Genomic DNA, 14,358 nt, shown 5'->3' with positions numbered 1-14,358 from the left:
TTTGAATATTTTTAGCTATTTACTAAGAAAAACTTTCTAGAGTTTAGCATGTGTTTTCAGCACAAGTTTTAAAGTGAGCTTTTGACACTTGCCAGAGCTCAATGCCACTTCTTGGAAGGAGGGTGGCCAATGCTGGAAATTGTCAAGAGAGTGTTTTTGGAGTCCTCCTGTGTCAAGACTTGTCATGGCTTGATACCCTATGAGCATATACAGGGGGGAGATAATCCCCCTCAGGAAGAGTCATAGGGGAGGGGAATAATGGGAAAATGGGGGGAGGGAAGAATGGGAGGATACTAGGGATGGGATAAACATTGAGATGTAACAAGAATAAATTAAAAAAAAAAAAAAGACTTGTCATGGTGTGAGGAGGAATCACAGAAGGCATCCAACACATACATACCCAGGGTGTATACAAACCCAACAAACAAGAGAAGGAGATGCAGGACCATCTAACATCCTGACACAAGTCAATAAGAAAGAGGAAAGGACAAGCTGTAGTAGCTTTGACCTCACTGAGGCAGGTTAATACAAAATAGGCTGATGTTCTTCAAGGCTTTCCAAGTGATGCTACCATATGTCATGCTCTTGTAACTATGGATGTGTATACATGACACCCAGACACAACTCTGACATCATACTGGGGCTAAAGGGAAAAGTAAGGCCCTCTTGTCAGAGTTTAAGGGCAGCCTGCTGCCACACGAACTAGGCAATGGAGATGATGCTCCTTCATCAGGATCAGTGGCGTCACATGGGATTTTGCGGCAATGCATCACTGAAAACGACCTCGGGGAACCGGAAATGTACCACTGGGAATGGCACACACCATATTGGACGAGTAGCTGAGTTCAGGGCAAGGAAGCTAAATGATTCTGATGTCCAGAGAGCAAGGCAAGGTTGAGGTGAGAACCAAGAGACAGCTGCAGAGGTAAGAAAGGTGTCAGGTTAGGAGAGCGGCGGGTCTGTCAAGGCCACTGAGGGGCAAGAAAAGAAGCCCCAGGAGAGGGCATCCTGAAGGAAAAATGGAGATATGGGAAGATGAGACTTGTCCTAGCAAGGGGCGGGAAGGAGGCAGCTGTGTTTGACCTAGCGTTTGGACCAGAAGCCCTAACAGAGATGAAAAGGACACAGGTGGCCTGAGTCGACCCTGGCAGGCAGCGTGAGAGATTCACTTTGAGTCTGTAGCAAGGTAAGAAGCACATTCAGACCAGTGCTCAGCTGATGGAAACATAAGGCCAGAAGGCAAGAGTCCTGCATCTCACACAGTCTATGCTGGGGGCAGAACCATGGACATTTTCTCTTTATCACTGCTGTTATTTACTTGTATATGTGTTTTTTTATGTCATTGACAGACGACCACTTGGGCAGAGTCTTGCAAGGAGACAGTCCTGACTGACCCATACAAAATGCCCCTACTCTGGCAGAAACCCCTGGAATAAAAAGGTCAGTGATGTCACATGCAAGAGCTATGGGGCTGCTATGAATAGCTGGCGAGTGCAAATCCCCTGGTAAAGGTTACAACCCATGGAACATGCCAGCTGACAAGAACTGCCTGCAAGGCTGACGCTGAGGACCATGGCATAGGAAAAGACTGAGGGTCAGAGTGGTGGTGACATGAGCAAACCACGTCTCTCCCTGAAGTCCAAACATTAAAGTCTTGATCTCTGGACCTCAGAATGTGGCCTTATGTAGCCACAGGATTATTGCAGATATAATAAGATGAAGTCATATTGGAGTGGGTGGGTGTCCAACCAAATATGACTAGTGACCTTGTAAAAAGGGAGAGATTGAATACAAAGACAGCTATGCATGGGGGAAAGAAACCCTGTGAGGGTAGAGACTGGGTAAATGCAGTTCCATGCCAAAGGCTGCCAGGAAAGTCTCAGAACCAAGGGACAGGCAAAGGGCAAGTTGTCCCTCAGAGTACTCAGAAGAAATCAAGCCTGTCTATAATTTGGCATCAGACTTGTTGCCTACAGACGCCCAAGACTGTGCATATCGGTCCTTTAAGCTACACAGTCCATACTATTTTGAGTTGGCAGCCCTGCCAAATGGCTACAGGTAGGCTCCGAGAAAGGTGTTTTCGTTTTCGACTCAGGTGTGGCAGCAAGGAAGGATGGGGCAGTGAGTGTGTGCAGCGGACAGCAGAGCACACAATCGGCATCTGTGGCCTGGGACTAGGGAAACCAATGGAAATAAGCATCCTTATGCTTGCAATAATGTATTTTAGCTCAAGCATCAAGGTGGGAGCCCTTTTGTGGGGTTTCTGGGGGTAAACATAAAAAGGCTGATGGTGGTTTAGGAACTGTGGGGTTCTTGAACCTTTCCCCCAACTCTGCTCGGGATGTAAGAATGGAAGTGCTGCCTTGCTCTTCCAGTGCCTAGGGCAAGCTGGGCTCCCTGCCCTAGCTTCAGGAGCATCTGGGACTCCAGGGCCCAAGGGCTATATTTTGCTTGTTTCTACTTTAAATCCTTCCTGATTCAGCTACTAAAGGAGAAACTTGGAGGCCAAAGACAGCCTTTGCTTTCAGATTTCCTTACTGATTCTTTCTGTGGCAGAGGGATCTGCTTGTAACTCAGTGGCTGTCTCCAGCCTGGAGCTTGTGTGTATAAAATCCTAGGCCCTGTTTCCATCTCTCCTGTCCTCCCAACTCCACCCTGCTGTGCCAGCCCTTGAGCTATTTCCAGCTCAGCCGAAGCTAGTGGCTTGGGGTGATCTATGTAAAATGCTTTTTCATGGAGTTCCTAATGAAAACTCTAGCTGCCTTCGCAATATTTGGTAAGCTTCGGTGTCCAACAGCTGCCTTACCAAGACTGCTCTGGAAACTAAACTAGTCTTCCTCACGGAGAGGAGAAAGCTATAAAACAAAATTAAACAGCTTCTGAACAGACCAAACAGGCTTTATGACTGAAAACAGCAGGACACTGACTTGACCTATACACTGGAAGAGGCTTTAAATGAGACTAAACAAAGAGGAAGCAAGGCCTTGTAAATTCATAGATCCTATAATCCCAGCCAGCTGAGAACAGCCTTTCCTGCAATCAGTGGCTCTCAAACTTGCAGGGCTAATAGCACTTATTGTGAACTATGAAATACTTGCTTTAATGAAAGACATTCTAAGAAAGAATATCTTCTCACAACTTGAGACCCCCCATCCATTTCCATAAATTATAATATATGCATTTCCAAGACATAAAATTCAGACTACTTGCTCTAGTTCAAATTGTCAAGGCATCAATGTGTAAAAGTCTCTCTAGGACTATTTATTGACCCAACTGAGTCCTATTTATGAGGCTTTCTGTAGGCACTTGCAAGTTCATCCCGGGTTTCTAATGTATGCACTGCTGCCAAAGAGTATGTGCTTAGAGAGCTGGTAAACCACATTTAAATCCCTTCAGCAAATATGTATTGAGTGACTTACTCATAGAAGGCATTGTGCCAATCACCCAGCTGTGCAGGGGACAGCTTTCTGCATAAGGTGTGGGACACTGACATACAATAGATCCAACTATACTCTGGATCTGTATTGGGCAGTGCTTTTCTGGAAAGCACTGGGATAGGAGGTACACATATGGCCAAGGCCTTGGAGAAATACCCTAGAGCCATGCATAATAACAGAAACAAGTAAATATGAGATTGTAACATGGGAGCCAAAGCCTCACTGGTATAATACTTGGCCAAGTGGGACTTATCATAAATCACTATGGGTGTCGGATTCTCACTAGCAGGTATGCCGTCTTTCTGAATGAAAAACCAGGTTTTGATAACTATAGATTAAAAACGTGGATGATGGATGAATCCGCCGTGCCTAAAAGAAGCTATTGTGAAAGTGTCCTCAGTTCTTCCTGCCTCTTTATAGCGTTATGATTTTTTTTTCCAGCTCCCTTAACCACACACTGTATAGTTTATGCACACACCCCTCAGCCTTGGGCTGGCCAGCAGTGTGTTCTGGTCAAAAGTGTGCGAGCAAAATGGTGTGGCATAGTGCCATTGGCTCTTGACTTCTGGGTGCTTATGCGTCTCCTGCCACCTGGAGTCCAGCCACAGCCATCTAAAGAAGCCCAGGCAATGCTACTGGACTGGGACACATACACGGTAAGGAAAAGAGCTGAGCAAAGGCCACAGGGGTATCCCAGGAGAACTCCCTCGAGATCAGCAGATCCACATCCTGATTTCAGCTGACAAAAGGGGTGGTGTGCACTCAGCAAAGTCCAGAAGCATCACCAGGCCAGCCATGGTCTAGATAACAAGGGCAAACATTCGCTTTCTACGACACTAAGTTCTGCGGTAGCTTCCCCCCCCCCCCCCGACATTTTTGGTTTGAGCCAGGCTCGGCTCAGACTCAATTACATCCATAGTTAGGATGGAGTTGCACTTTGCGGGCCCCCCCCCCCGTGCCTACCTCCCAAATACTAGGATTACAGGTGTGCTGTGCCACATCTGGAGCTCAGACCCAGAGATCTGTGCGTGCTTGGCAAACACTCCACCAACTGAGCAACAGCAACCTGTCCCTGAGGTGGGTTTTCAGGTAACAAATGAAACTGCTTATTCCTAATACTCTGACTGCTGTGGCTTTCCATGTGGAACCCAGCTACTCTTCATAGGGCTAGCCTGTGATTCATGCAATAAATGGGAAGTCTGAGAAGATACAACAGACCAAACAATCTAGAAATTACTATTTAGTTGCCCATGGTAGCAGTGTGTGTATGCTCAGTTCCTCTGCTGGCTTACTAGGCTCCTTCAGAACACGAAGCTGGTTCTCACTAGGAACCATCCACAGCCATAGCTCATCCATCTGTATGAACAAGGAAGTCAGAAAGACTCACACTGCCCTTGTAGGTAAAAATAACCTGGGGTCAACCAAAACTACCTACAATATCAGGTCAGTGACCTGTCCTCTTTACCCACTGCATATTTGTTACCTATATCATGAGTGCTAGGCTTAATTCAAGTAGGGCAGTAGCATTCTGTCTCTGCAGTTTTTAATAAGTAGAGTCTATGGCGAGTCCAAGGAAGAAGAAGTCAGGGGTGTGATTAAACTCCAAAAGGGATGCTAAGTGGCAGCCGTCCAACAAACATGTTCAAAGTTCCTGCAATTGTAGCTGGAGCCAGGCTGTGGGTGTGCATGGAGCTGACAGGAACTTTACAGACATGGAATCTTCTAGATTTAAAGCCTGCCAAATCCGACCCAGTTCCAGCTGTCTACTCATTTGCTCCGTGGCATGAGGCCTGGGTCGGTTGGGTGCTGCTAAAGAAGAACTGGAGCCATCTTTCCCTGATGGGCTCCGCCAAGCTTTCCAGGGGGAAGAGCCTGTATGGTTGGTGGAATCTGTTCAGCTGTGTCTGGAGACCAACACCCATGTGCAGAGTTGTTACAGATGACAGACTGCCTCCCTCTCCAGTGGTGAAAGAGAAAACCGGAAAACAGCAAGCATGGAACACAAGAGGAGGATGTTAGCTACTGCACATACAGTGCAACAGGTTTCTTTCTTTTCCTGGGACAGGAACAATTAATAACAGATGTTGCTACAGGAACAACTAGTGACCGCAGTCTTGTAGCCGCTAATTGGTACATAGAGAGGGCATCAGGTTGATGGACCTAAGGGGCTGCATCTGTAGCCAAGTTGTCAGATATGGACATGGCTAAACTTGAAGCCCCATCCTAGTAAAGATGATCTCCAGGCATTGGCAGATCATTAGCATCAATATTTTAAAGAGTGACAGGTTTAAGGTCATTCAACTAAAGTTCATGGTGCTTGTTAGGAGTTTCTATAGTCTCTAGAAACATCACCAAATGACATAGAATATTAAAAAGAAAATCTTAGAGACCTGACCAAACAAGGCAGCAGTTTATACCATGGATATAATGCATAGTTATGAAACATAATTTTTCTAAATGTAAAATAAGAGTTTAAGAGGCCACAAGGCTTAAAAAGATGTGCATTAAGCACGCCGTGACCTCTACTGCTGAAAGCTACATTTAACAAACAGGACACTAGAGTAAATCTACCTTATTCAATATGGGTAGCCTTGAGGCATGACAAAGGTGCTGGAGGGTGGTAAAGACATATGGGGTATTAGGCACCCCGTCACAACACTTCCCTTAATGGCTTCCTGTGTCTGTGCTGTTCTCCTCTGTCCCCCTGCCTTCCCCAGCCCTCCCTGACTCTCTGGTTTCCATGTGTCCAGCAGACCTCATCTTAGGCTCAGGCTGTAAGCTCCTCTACCTGGCTACCTGACTCTGGCCGCAGCACGTGGTAGCCATCTCACATCCACTACATCCAAGTTTAGACTTGTTTTTGCCCTGTTTTGCTATAAACACATGGCTATGCCCACCTTCTCTCCATTTTGGTCTCAAGCACTTGTCCTTTGCTTTACTGCTACCAGGCCCTCAGCCTTGTCAAGTCTGTGGTGGGAAAGGTCTCCTATTTTGCCTTTGGCATACTCAGACATCTTGCAAAACTCTCACTGGCAGAAATCAGCTTATCCCAGAGCTCTAAAAATGGAACACACACACACACACACACACACACACACACACACTGGGACTTGAGGCAAGAGCTAATTTAAAGTAGTGATGAAATATCACCTAAAGAAATAATAAGGGGGACCTGGTGGCACTCAGAGGAAGGACAGCAGGTTGCCAAGAAGAGACTTGATACCCTATGAGCATATACAGGGGGAGGTAATCCCCCTCAGGAACAGTCATAGGGGAGGGGAATAATGGGAAAATGGATGGGCGGGGGAAGAATGGGAGGATACAAGGGATGGGATAAACATTGAGATGTAACAAGAATAAATTAATAAAAAAATTTAAAAAAAAGAAGAAATAATCAGACTAGTTTTGTCAGAAGAAAGGATCGAGAAAAGTTCAGCTAATGCCCAGATTTCTCTGTTGTACATTTCTCCCCTGGCAATAAGCTCAATGCACTTGTGCATGTGGCTTTTCTTGATGACATGTTGAACCCAGGGGGAAGTACACGACAAGAACTGATGTTCGCTCCATCTCAGGCATAGATGACCAGGAAGGCACAGGAATGGCGCCGTGACTTCCTAATTCAAGCAGCGTTGATTGTCTGAGGTTTTTACATCCATGTCAGTGTTCTTGTCACAGCCTAGTTAGGGGCTCACTAAGAAGTCAAAACGGGCTCTCAGTGTCCACTACAAGTGCAGCGTACTCAGAGTAGAAAACTGCACTGTAGCGAAACGTTTGCTAGTAACAGGTATGGGTGTGTGGGTGGAGGGAGAGCTGTGGCCCAGAATACAGGTGACAAGACTGGGCAAGAGCTCACAGACTCCTGAAAGAAAGAATGAGAAAAGAAAGTGTGCAAAGATGCCTGCTGCTCAGGAGTCAGGGATGGGTGTAATCAACTGCTGGGTTGCCAGCAAAGCAGCAACGGGAAAGCCTAAGAATCTAAATGTAGGTGTTCAACGTCAGCTGCTGCGTTTACAACTGTGGCATGCCAGAGAGGAACAGAAGTATTAGCTGTAAAAACAGGTCAAGTGTAATAAAATAACTATTTAGTGCAAGTGAGATAAAGTGCACCTTTGATTTAAATTTAAGATCTTATCTTTGTCAAAGCTCCGTTTTTATAATGGAAAAGCCAATGGACTGGGCTGTATCTCAGTCGGGAGAATGCTTGGCTGCCTTGCCTGTAGCCCTGTAGTCTAGCCGCATTGCTGCATAAACTGGTTGTGGTGGTACACACCTGTAATACCAGAGCTCAGATGGGAAGACAGGAGAATCAGAAGTTCAAGGTCGATCTCAGCTATCGAACAAGTCTGAGGTGCCCTGGATTCATAGGACCTTCTCTCAGAAACACAGCACAGTACAACGCAATGCAACGCAATGCAGTGCAACGTAGCACAATACCATAGCAAATCTTAGATTTAGCATTTTCCTTATGATTGCCAATAACAGTCTGCTCAGTTTTCTCTTTTCTGGTAATTGACAGACAGTCATGAGCTATCATCTAACTGTAGCTAAAACAGGGAAAGGTGGATTTATTTAGACTACAAATAAAAAGACTAATAGCAAAAAGGAATTAATTTATCCATTTAGACAAGACCCTTATTTTATAATGTATGATATTCATTCTCTCCCTCTCTCTCTCTCTCCCTCTCTCTCCCTCCCTCCCCCCTCTCTCTATATATCTATATATATATATCTATCTTCTTTGGAAACAACTCAGATCAAATGCAGCAGCAGATTTTTTTTCTCCAAACACTCACCCTTAGGGCGTAAATGAATAGAAAGAACGGCCCTGCCTGCCCACTCCCTGAGTGCTTAAGCACAAATGAAATGATCGATATCAGCGCTCAGCGGACACACCATCAGCAGACCTCCTTTCCTCTGCCCTGGTCTAAGAACAAAATCCTATGCCATGTTAGAAAGGAAAAACCATAAAGGTCTTTTCCCTGTTTACTTTCCCACTCACAACTGCGTCAGCAAACACCGGCTTTGCGCGAATGGATACACTGTGCGTGGTTTGGGTTAATCCTCTGGCCCCTTTATTTTGTGACATTCCCGCTCCTCATGCAACCAGCAACCGTTTAAGGTACACAGTGGGCTTGTGAAGCACCGCTCAAAGCTCAAAGGCCTTTAGGCGACTGGCTTCGACAGATATGCCCTGCGGGTTTTTATGCCAGGGAGACAAAGCTGTTTTAAAGCCAGGATATTCTAAAACCACACCCCATGGGGCTCCAGGACCACCAAAGAGGCAGCAGCAGACGTCCCTTGATACAGCATGCTGTTCTGGGGTCTTCAGGAACCTGTGCACAGCTGCCGTAGCCAGAATCTAGCTTTCTTGTTCTCGGGATATAGCTTTGCCAAGGGTACTTAGCCATGCTTTTGAATAAAGGAGCGTTGGAGCCGTGGAGCAAATTAATTTCAATGAAACAACCTGTTATTGATTGGTTCTCAGTGCTGATAAGCCTCGATTCAGAATAACAGCCACCACATTTTTGTTCCTGAGCTGCTATAAAAGGGGCATGCCTGCTATTTTATCTACCTCCTGGGGTGCTATTTTTAGGCGCAGTCACCTTCTGATAAAACCAATCACTCTCTCACTTTAGGAATCATAGACACAAAACTATAGATTTCCAGAAACAAAACAAAACAAAACAGTGTTTTAAAGTTTTACTGATCTAGAGCATAAACCCTAATCCTTCTATCTGAAATTACTAAAGAAGCCACTTAGCCTGTAACTATATTTAAAACAAAGGAGAAGAAAGTAAAATGACCAAAATAAAATACTGTGTGATGACAGGAGCCTTACCTATCAGGGTGTGGAAGACAGCAGCAATGGCACCTGCCACCACCATGCACAGGACGGCTTTGGTCCTGTCTCTCTTGCTGTTCACAAATACCAGGCCCACGTTTTTGAAGTCACTCATGGGCCCCGTGAAGAACTTCATCAGAGAATACGCCAGCCCATAGCTGGCCAGCATCTCCACTGCATCTTCTTTGACTGCAGCGATTCCCCGGTTCAAGGCCTGCAAGGTAAAGAAGAGCCAACACCAACATGAGACACAGTGCCACCACTCTGTGGAGTCCCACCTCCAATGTGGGTTGGGCAGATGTGTTTTCCAGGAAACAAAAAATCAATGAGCAGTGTGTAAGGGAATCTACCCCTGTGCTTGTAGAAAATATTAGTTTTTATTTCTTGTCTATTTTTGTCCACATTAGCTTCCGTCTGAGTACCTTTTTGGGGGGTAACACCTGCCCATTGTGGAAAGGAATAAAGCCAACACATATTTGTTGGTATCAAAAGATAGTTCTTTAAAGGTGTTATTTAAAAGTTGATATTTTACAACTCCTAGCCTGGTGTGCTAACTCATGTCTACGATCCCAATGCACTGGAGGTTCTATGGTTCTAGTTAAACGTGGGCTACTTTTCTCATACTTACCTCCCCACCTTCACCTGACCCCTGTCTCCAGTCCTCTTTCCCCTCCTGAGATAGTCCCCAATCTGCTTTCATGTCCCATGCACGTGTATGTAGTTTAACGTAGATCCACAAAGAGAAGCATGCAATATTGTCCTTACTCCTGCCTACCCTGCTGCTTTGTACCTTTTCTTGGAAAGGTGAGTGACAATGACAGAACTCTCCCCTCCCCCCCCAAACACAACGCTTCCTCAACTATCAGCATCGTGGCCCAGAGTGGGACACTGGCTACAAGTGATGAACCTATATCGACACGCTGCCATTACTCATTTGTAGTCAACCTGAGGGCTTATTCTCTGTGACCTACATTGCAGAAGTATTTTACTAAAGTCTAATGACATGTATCCACCATCAGAGTCATCTTTTAAAATAATGACACCCTACAGCTTTTACCTGCTATGTTCACTCTTCCAACACTCACACAGTCACATCATAAACGCCGTGTCCCTCTGCTGACTCAAAGCAGAGTGCACTTCCCTGCCTGCCCCATTTCTACTGAGCAGACAGTTGTTCATAATTTTCTCTATAAACAATTGTGGCACAGCCCTGGTGCCACTTTGTGATTCTCCTTAAAGATGACACACAGAACACTAAGTGTGTTGGCCTGAGAAAGAAGAAAATCTAGACCTAACAACCAAACCCAAGCCAGCTCTTCAAACATAAAATACTTAAGAATCATTATAGTAAGCATTAGCAAAGCAAACTTGTTCCATGTTCCACTGACTCTAAGGCTGTCAGTTGCAAAGTATGTTATTTAGTTTATGTACCAGTAAGCAGGGATGGAGCCTTTCCAATTATAATTGAATGCCAACTGCTTATTAAGAACATTCAGACCACAGACATGCTATGGGGTGTGTGTGTGTGTGTATGTGTGTGTATGTGTGTGTGTGTGTGTGTGTGTGTGTGTATGTGTGTATGCAGTAGGGTATTTCATTTCTAATATAACACACGTCTGTTTAGGTTTCACAAGAGGACAGAAGAAATAAGCAAAGTTCAGGGGCTTCAATTCTCCTCGACACTGTGTCATTATCTTTCCCGGAGACACTGCTGAGTCACATGGGCAGCACTTACAGAGCAGAGCACTCAGGCAAGACACTACTGGGAGGTGGGGGTGCATCTGCAGGGAAATACCACTATGTGAAAACAAGTTTAGAAAAGCCTGGAATAAAAATGTGTGACAGCTGTAGGCATTAATTTATTTGCTGCCAAAGTTGGAATTATAAAGCTAATTTTTGACAAGCTTTCTTTCAATTATATTTCAAATTATTTTCTTTTTCCCTGTAATAACTTGAACTTTTCTACAAGAATCTTCTTAGTGTTTGTAGAGTAGTGATAACTTTTGTTTTTAAGAAGCAAAAGTTTCCTTCAATCAGTTGATCAAGTGCTTTAAAATCACAGAGCAAACTAAAAACCAGGAAACTCCCTGGAAATGAATCCTGTGTTTGAATGAAGGCTCCTACTCAGCTTCAGAACTCACCAACTTGATCACCTACCGAGTTAGTCCCCTGTGGACCTGTGGTGGATGCAGGTAGGGCCTATCATGTCCCGCACATCCCCAGGTGGTATAAAGCCAAGAACTGATAGTCTTGGGTTACGAAGATGAGGTCCCTGCTTCCATGTGGGGCACTCTGGTACAATTCCCTGTGGGGTGGGACCTCTAAAGAGATTTCAGCAGACACCAGTCCTTGCTTCCCGTCCCCAGCACCCTATCCTGCTTGCTCCACTCTCTTTGGAAAACACTTGCTCATTAATTCACAAGTGACAAGAATCTATTCACCTTAGCTTTTACTCTAGTAACAGTCAACAGTTTTTAATCAGCTTCTTAGCCTCCCAGAACCTGAGTAATCCCCAGTGCCAACATTGTACCATGGAGTCCTTTCTCAGCCTCTCAGAACTGGTCTAGTGGAAACCCTTCCCATCTTTCCTTGAGTCCGTGATTTTGAATTTTAAATGTCCTTTTTAAAACATTAATTGATTTAGTGTGGTGTGTGTGTGTGTGTGTGTGTGTGTGTGTGTATACATGACAGGGCATGCATGTGAAAGTTAGAGGGAACAGGAGTGAGGTCCCTCTTTTTACCATGTAGGTTCCAGGGACTGGAGACTGAAGGTGTCAGGCTTGGTGGCAAGCACGCTGTCCTGCTGAGCCATCTCAGCAGCCAGTGAACTGTTTCTACTGCAGTAAAGTGTGTTAAAATTGAAATGACATTGTTCAGCAAAAGCCTCAAATACACTTGGTACCATACCTATATAATCTAGGAACAGATTGTTTACATGTTTTCTTGACAAACCTTTTGCTGTTGTTGTGGGAAAACAAACAAACAAACAAACAACAACCACAACAACCCATCAGCTTTGGCTGTACCTTCTATTTCCACCAACAGTTCCTAATTTGAGTTGGAAACATAGAGCTGAGGCAGGTGGGAAGAAAGGCATAGCTAATGATGGCTGCCGGCAAGGTTAAGGAGTTTCAATAAGCTCAACAATTATGACACTTTGAAGAGAGAACACCCACACAGGCAGACTTCAGCCATAATCTGTTTCTATCACTTAACTGCTGAGTGGGTCTCTCAAATGACCTTGGAAGAGAGAGACAGGCTAAGCACAGAGCACCCAGCACTTACTAGACTAGAAAGGACACTGAGAGCAAGGCCTTCTAATCATGAGATGCTATTGCCTTTAAGACCATCCCACTGAGGGTGACGGTGTTAAATGTATACTTCATTGAAAACAACTTTTCCTGATTTTAATATTCAAGTGCTCGGAAAGTGTCAGAATTAAGAACATGTGCTACGTTAATGTTTTGGTGCTTTTTATCCCATTTGTACCAATTTCCTCCCATCTGCCCAAGTTATTATTTCCATGATTTTCTTGATACCAGAAATACTGTGATTATGAAGCACCACTGATCCCTTCATGGACTTTGTTGCAAGCATTTTCAGCCTTTGCCAGTCTTTACCCTTCTGTAATGATTTTGTTTTACTTGATGGCTCTGTTTGCACACTTAGCTTTTAAGTCAATCTTCCTGGCACTTTTGAGAGATGGATCAAAATTAACTGTCTCTGAGCAGTTTACATTTCTTCAAAAGCACATGTGGGATAAACCATCCATCTCCTGTTTATCTGTGGTGGCTTTTTACCATCCTTAGGCTCTGATGTCCTGCAGCCACCTGTGGTTTGTATTATCTATCTCCACTTCTTCCCCCTTTTATTCACTCCCTGGCATGTTGTCTATTCACTTGTTATCTTGCTTAGTGTCTGTCTCCCTGAGCTCCAGGGAGCAGAGACCCGCATTTTATTTCAGTGTCCCCAGAACCACAGCTTGGTAGGGCATCCCATGCATGACAGAAGGACAGATAGACTGAAGAATGAATAAAACATATGTAAGAAATATAAAGGTCCACTGTGATGTGTACTGAAAAAAAAAAAAAAAAAAGCAATATTCCTGTGAGCTCGGCAGTCCTACGAAGAACTAACGCATTTAGAGAGACATAGAAATGCTCATAGGGCAGTATTGTAGTTGACATGGAGATGTGGGGGAAGAACAGTAGGAAGCTGAGTCTAAGGAGTGAAGAGCAGACAGGAGGGTTGGAAATAATGGATCATCCTAAGGAAGGTGAAGGATGTAGCCCTGTCACCAGCAGCGGGGACAGCCTGGAGAGAGAAGGACAGAGGCAGGAGATCAATATCTCTGGAGGAATCCAGACTAGAGGTGGTTGCGTGGAAATGCAGTGTAGAGCAGACAGAAAGAAGTAGATATTTTGGAGGTAACTAGAGCAGGCAATGGTCTTGGTGATGGGTGTGAGGCAAAGGGGACAATGGGTGACTGGTGAGGTTCATGGTTTGAGTCATTGTTGAGCAGCGTGGTGTTTGTTCAATAAGATAGGGACAGTGGCGAAAGAGAGGCTGGCAGATCTGGCTGGGCGTGTGGCAGGCAGCAGAGCCTTCTGACCTGGCTTCTTCCTACCAAGGTTTTTAGAGTGCACATCTCAAAAAGAAAGCTCTTGACTCTGTAGCAACCACCCTCTTTTTGCCCCTTCTCTCTTCCTGTTCTGCAATGTTCCATATGCAGTCCAGGCTCCACTGCCGCACACACAGTGTGCACTGTGGTCACCTGGTGGCACAATCTGACTTGGCTCATTTGCTATCAACTTCCTTGCATTCACTTAATACCATGAATGTCTGCATGTAACACAGGAACAAAGATGCATGATCTATAACACATATATGACCATTAATGGATAAAATTCTAGCTTTGGGCTTGGTTTTGTAGGTTAGAAAAAAAATTACAATTCTTGGTAGATTTTATGGACTTAAAATGTACAAAATGAAAACAGCTACATTGTACCTGTCCTTGTGGTTCTGATATTTTTTGAGTAGACAGGCAGGCTGTCCCTGATATTTCTGCCCTGTCACAGT

At 44.8% G+C, this 14,358-nt stretch overlaps 1 protein-coding gene across 1 annotated transcript in view; it reads right to left on the bottom strand.

Moving 5' to 3' along the window:
* The window catches only part of Ankh (ANKH inorganic pyrophosphate transport regulator), a 138,362-nt gene that overhangs the window by 46,234 nt on the left and 77,770 nt on the right, over window positions 1–14,358 (bottom strand). Inside the window, exon 2 of the mRNA XM_051151011.1 lies at window positions 9,277–9,493. Within this exon, the coding sequence (XP_051006968.1) occupies window positions 9,277–9,493 (217 nt within the window). The remainder of the gene's footprint in view (window positions 1–9,276; window positions 9,494–14,358) is intronic.

Source organism: Acomys russatus, chromosome 9, assembly GCF_903995435.1.
Source record: "Acomys russatus chromosome 9, mAcoRus1.1, whole genome shotgun sequence".
Classification (NCBI taxonomy): domain Eukaryota; kingdom Metazoa; phylum Chordata; class Mammalia; order Rodentia; family Muridae; genus Acomys; species Acomys russatus.
This window is presented reverse-complemented; position numbering and strand designations above follow the sequence as displayed.